Source organism: Mus caroli, chromosome 7 (assembly GCF_900094665.2).
Source record: "Mus caroli chromosome 7, CAROLI_EIJ_v1.1, whole genome shotgun sequence".
In the NCBI taxonomy this organism is placed as follows: Eukaryota; Metazoa; Chordata; class Mammalia; order Rodentia; family Muridae; genus Mus; species Mus caroli.
Window position 1 is genome coordinate 18206874 of NC_034576.1, and position 3562 is coordinate 18210435.

Consider the following 3562-nt stretch of genomic DNA (forward strand, 5'->3'; position numbering starts at 1 on the left):
TCCTTAAAAAGCCTTAGTAACTAGGTGGCAGCATTCTCTCCAGGCCTGTTTCCTTTTCTGCAAAAGGAAAATCATAATAATAACCTAACCATATAGCCATAGTTAAGTCTTAAAACAGCAGTCCATCCCCCTCAGTGTTAGGACGTGTTCCCAGCAGCCCTGTGTGATTAGATTGTTTACCCCCAAGTTTGTTTCAGAGAAAGAAAATCCATTGCATTTATTCACATTAAGTTAGAAACTGGGAAGGTTAGACTATGTCTGCCTCCATTTCACTTTTTTTAAAATTATGTTTTATGTGTTGTGTGCATGGATGGGGGATGGGAAGTGGGAGGTCAAAAGACAACCTGCAGTAGCCACTCCTATAATGTGGGTCCCAGGGATCAAATCCAGGTCCTTAAGCAGGCTGGCAAGTGCTGAGCCCTCTCACCAGCCCCAGCACGGACTTCTTGCCACCGAATTACAGTTTGATCCTTTACAGTTAAGCATAAATGGGACATTTTCTGAATTAATAAGACACAGAGAGGGTAAGGTTATAGCCGAGTCACCCAGCATGTCAATGACAGACTCAGGCTCCCGTGTGTCCAGTTTGAAGCCCACCTGTGTACCAATGAACTCCTGCATACAGCAGGTTGAAGCTGTCTTTCTCCAGCATGGTGTGGGTCTCCAGTGGCCCTGGTCCCTGGACCCTGTCCAGATTGGGTAACCATCCCCCTGAAAGCACTGGGGTGGCACAGATGAAGGGAGAGGGTGCAGCCCCCTCCACCTACCTCTGATTGGGGCCTTGCAATCCCCCAGGATTTGGTGCTTGGAAAGCTGACGTTGGGTTGCTATGGTGATGGGTTTGGGGCGGTTGCCATGACAGCAGAACTAGCCTTGGTTTAAAAATATCTAGGAGGAGGTTTGTGTTTGTGTGAGTGTGAGTGCCCGACCAACCATGCTGTTTTGTGTGGGTCCAAACAGGAGTGTTTGGGAGGGCTGGGTGGGACTGGCACTGCAGGCATGACTTGGGGAACGGGGTGGGGGCATCTCAACACACAGCAGCCCAAGTGTGCTGTGTGCACTTGTCGGTGAGTGGTCCTTGAGGTCCAGTCATTGTGTATGCCAGACTTTGCTGGCCCTGTCTCCAGATGTGCACAGCACCCAGCTTATGTTAGGCTATAGCGAAAGCCACTCAGTTTAGACTCCCCATGGCACTGACACGTATACCTTATGTAAGCGAGGTTGTATGTTTCTTGTGGCTTTGATCACGTATGTTTAACTTCTGGGGTGGAGGTTTGGGGGAACAAATTTGGAACAGTGAGTCTGAATACGCCTACATGGGACATATTTGGATATTAGATGTCCCTGCTTTGATATTAAATACACATCTATCTATTTGTGCGTGGGAGCTTGTGCTGTGGCTTTGGTCTGAATGACTGAGTGTGCATTATAGATGTATGTGTGCGCGTGTGTACAGATGTGTTTCGGTAGTCCTCTCCTGTCAGTCTTTCTGAATCAGTATGAAATATGTGCCCTGTGTGACTGAGTACGTATTTTAGTGGAGAACTTCACATTCAATTCTGCAGATGTTGGGAGATGGCATCTGTGTAGTGTGGGTCTGTGAGATTCTAAGGTCCTAAGGTGTGGATCTCAGCCCAACCTCAGTATTTCCCTGCATCCCCTCTTGCCTCTTCTCCGTCTCCATGGCAACCAGCTCCTCGGCTCCCTCCAGGAAGATAGAGGGGGAGGATCCAGTCTGCAGTGGACCACAACCCCCTCCCATCCCCCTTGGCTGAAGTGACAATGGGGGGAGGGGACAGATGGGCGTCCACCTCATCCACCCCAGGCCATCTGCTGCCTCTACTGTCCTGGAGACCTGAGAGCATAGCATGGGAGGGGCAGGTGGGGTGGAGGAGATCCCAGTGCCACAGACTTCGCCCACCCCCAGCTGCCACAGTTAGCCCTTCGTGGACCCCTCTGGGGCTAAACTTGCCTCTGACCAAGCTAGAAAGGAAGGAAGCCTTGGGGACCAGAAATCCAGGGAGCAGAAAATGCATATATCTGAGAACACAGAATATTGGCAACAACCCACTCCGAGAAGAACCTCCTATGGCTTCAGGCTCTGGACTTAGACTTGTCCTCTGTCCAAATCCCAGTTTTCTCTCTGTCTAGCCGTGTGCCCTTGGAAAAGCCTCTCTGCAAGCCTCCATTCTGTCATCTGAAAAAATCAAAATCTTCTAACGAGTGACCAGAATGATAATACTTACTCTACAAAGCACTAAGGCTGTTTTGTTCTGTGCTGTGTCCCAGGGTCTAGGGCAGTATCTGTCACTCAGTGGGTGGGCCATCAGTACTGTAGATAGGACCTAGCGCCAGTCAGGCTTCTGTGGCAGTTACTTGCTTTAACTTGATTTCAGTCGCAGGAGCCCGACAGCAGCCTTAGGTCCACTCTACATGGAGAGATGGACCATCCAAAGGGGGAATTTCCTTGCTGACAGTCAGATGACATGAAGGTACATTTCTTATTTGACCCCTACCCATTGTTTCCTCTTCTTTTCTCTTTTGTTTGTTTTGTTTCTTGTTGATTTGGTTGTTTGTTTTTTTTTTAAACAAAGGGTCTTACATTGTAGCCCAGCTTATCCTTAGATTCAAGGCAATTCTGCCTCATCCTGTCAAGTAGTGGGATACATGAGTGAGTGCCCAAGCTTGGCTGCTTCGGCTTCCTAAGACTCAGTGTCCTCATCTGTAAGAATACTAAAAGTATATCCTATCGTTTTTCCCTGTGGGATTCAAGTAAGAATCTCTTAGAACCACTCCTGGCACATGGCAAGTGCACAAGTGATGCTCATTAGGAGCAAAAAGGTAGCTAGAGATGCCATGCACATCCCTCTAATCCCAGCGCTTGGGGGGCCAGGGAATGGAAGCAGGAGAATCAGGAGGTCAAAGTTAGCCTGAGCTACATAGTGAGTTCAAAGCCAGCTTGGGACATATTACACTCTGTCCAGCCACGCCCCTCCGCAAATAAAAGGGTGAAGGGTAAGGAAGGAAGGCGTGGAGGAGCCTCGCGGTCCTTATTATACCCTGCAGGGGGGGTAGTCAGGTCTGTAGCGTCCAAGCGTGATGGGCGTGGCCCAGGCTTCAAGGGTGGACCAATGGGGGCGATGAAGGGCGTGGCCTTGACTGCCATGGGCGTGACCTTGCGCGGGTGGGAGGGGCCAGGACGCGGTAGGAGCCTAGCTGAGAAGATGCTCGGGCCAGCAACCACCACCAGCAGCCCCGTCTCTGCTGCTGCCCTCGCCCGCCGCCCCCCGGGCCCCCACTAGCGACCGCCTCCGCTTCTTATCTCCGGCCCCCCGCCCTGAGCAGGGCCTTGGGAGGGGGGCTCGGCCCCTCGCATCTGTGGGGAGCCCTCAAGAAAGGGTACAGAGAGGGTGCCCTGTCTACACCTCTGAACCTCACTGGCTCAGCCAAGTGACCGGCTTCGGTGATCTTTGAGAGACCAGGACCCCACCCCTCAGTTCTCCATCCCAGACCACCCCCCATACCCTCTCCACCCTGCTCCCCTCCGTCCTCCAGCTCTGTC

General features: G+C 51.5%; 1 protein-coding gene across 1 annotated transcript in view; it reads left to right on the plus strand.

The window, feature by feature from the left end:
* Positions 1 to 3140: 3140 nt before the first annotated feature.
* Nova2 (NOVA alternative splicing regulator 2) overlaps positions 3141 to 3562 on the plus strand; it is a 41091-nt gene continuing 40669 nt past the window's right edge. The window contains exon 1 of the mRNA XM_029479254.1: positions 3141 to 3184. Within this exon, the coding sequence (XP_029335114.1) occupies positions 3141 to 3184 (44 nt within the window). The remainder of the gene's footprint in view (positions 3185 to 3562) is intronic.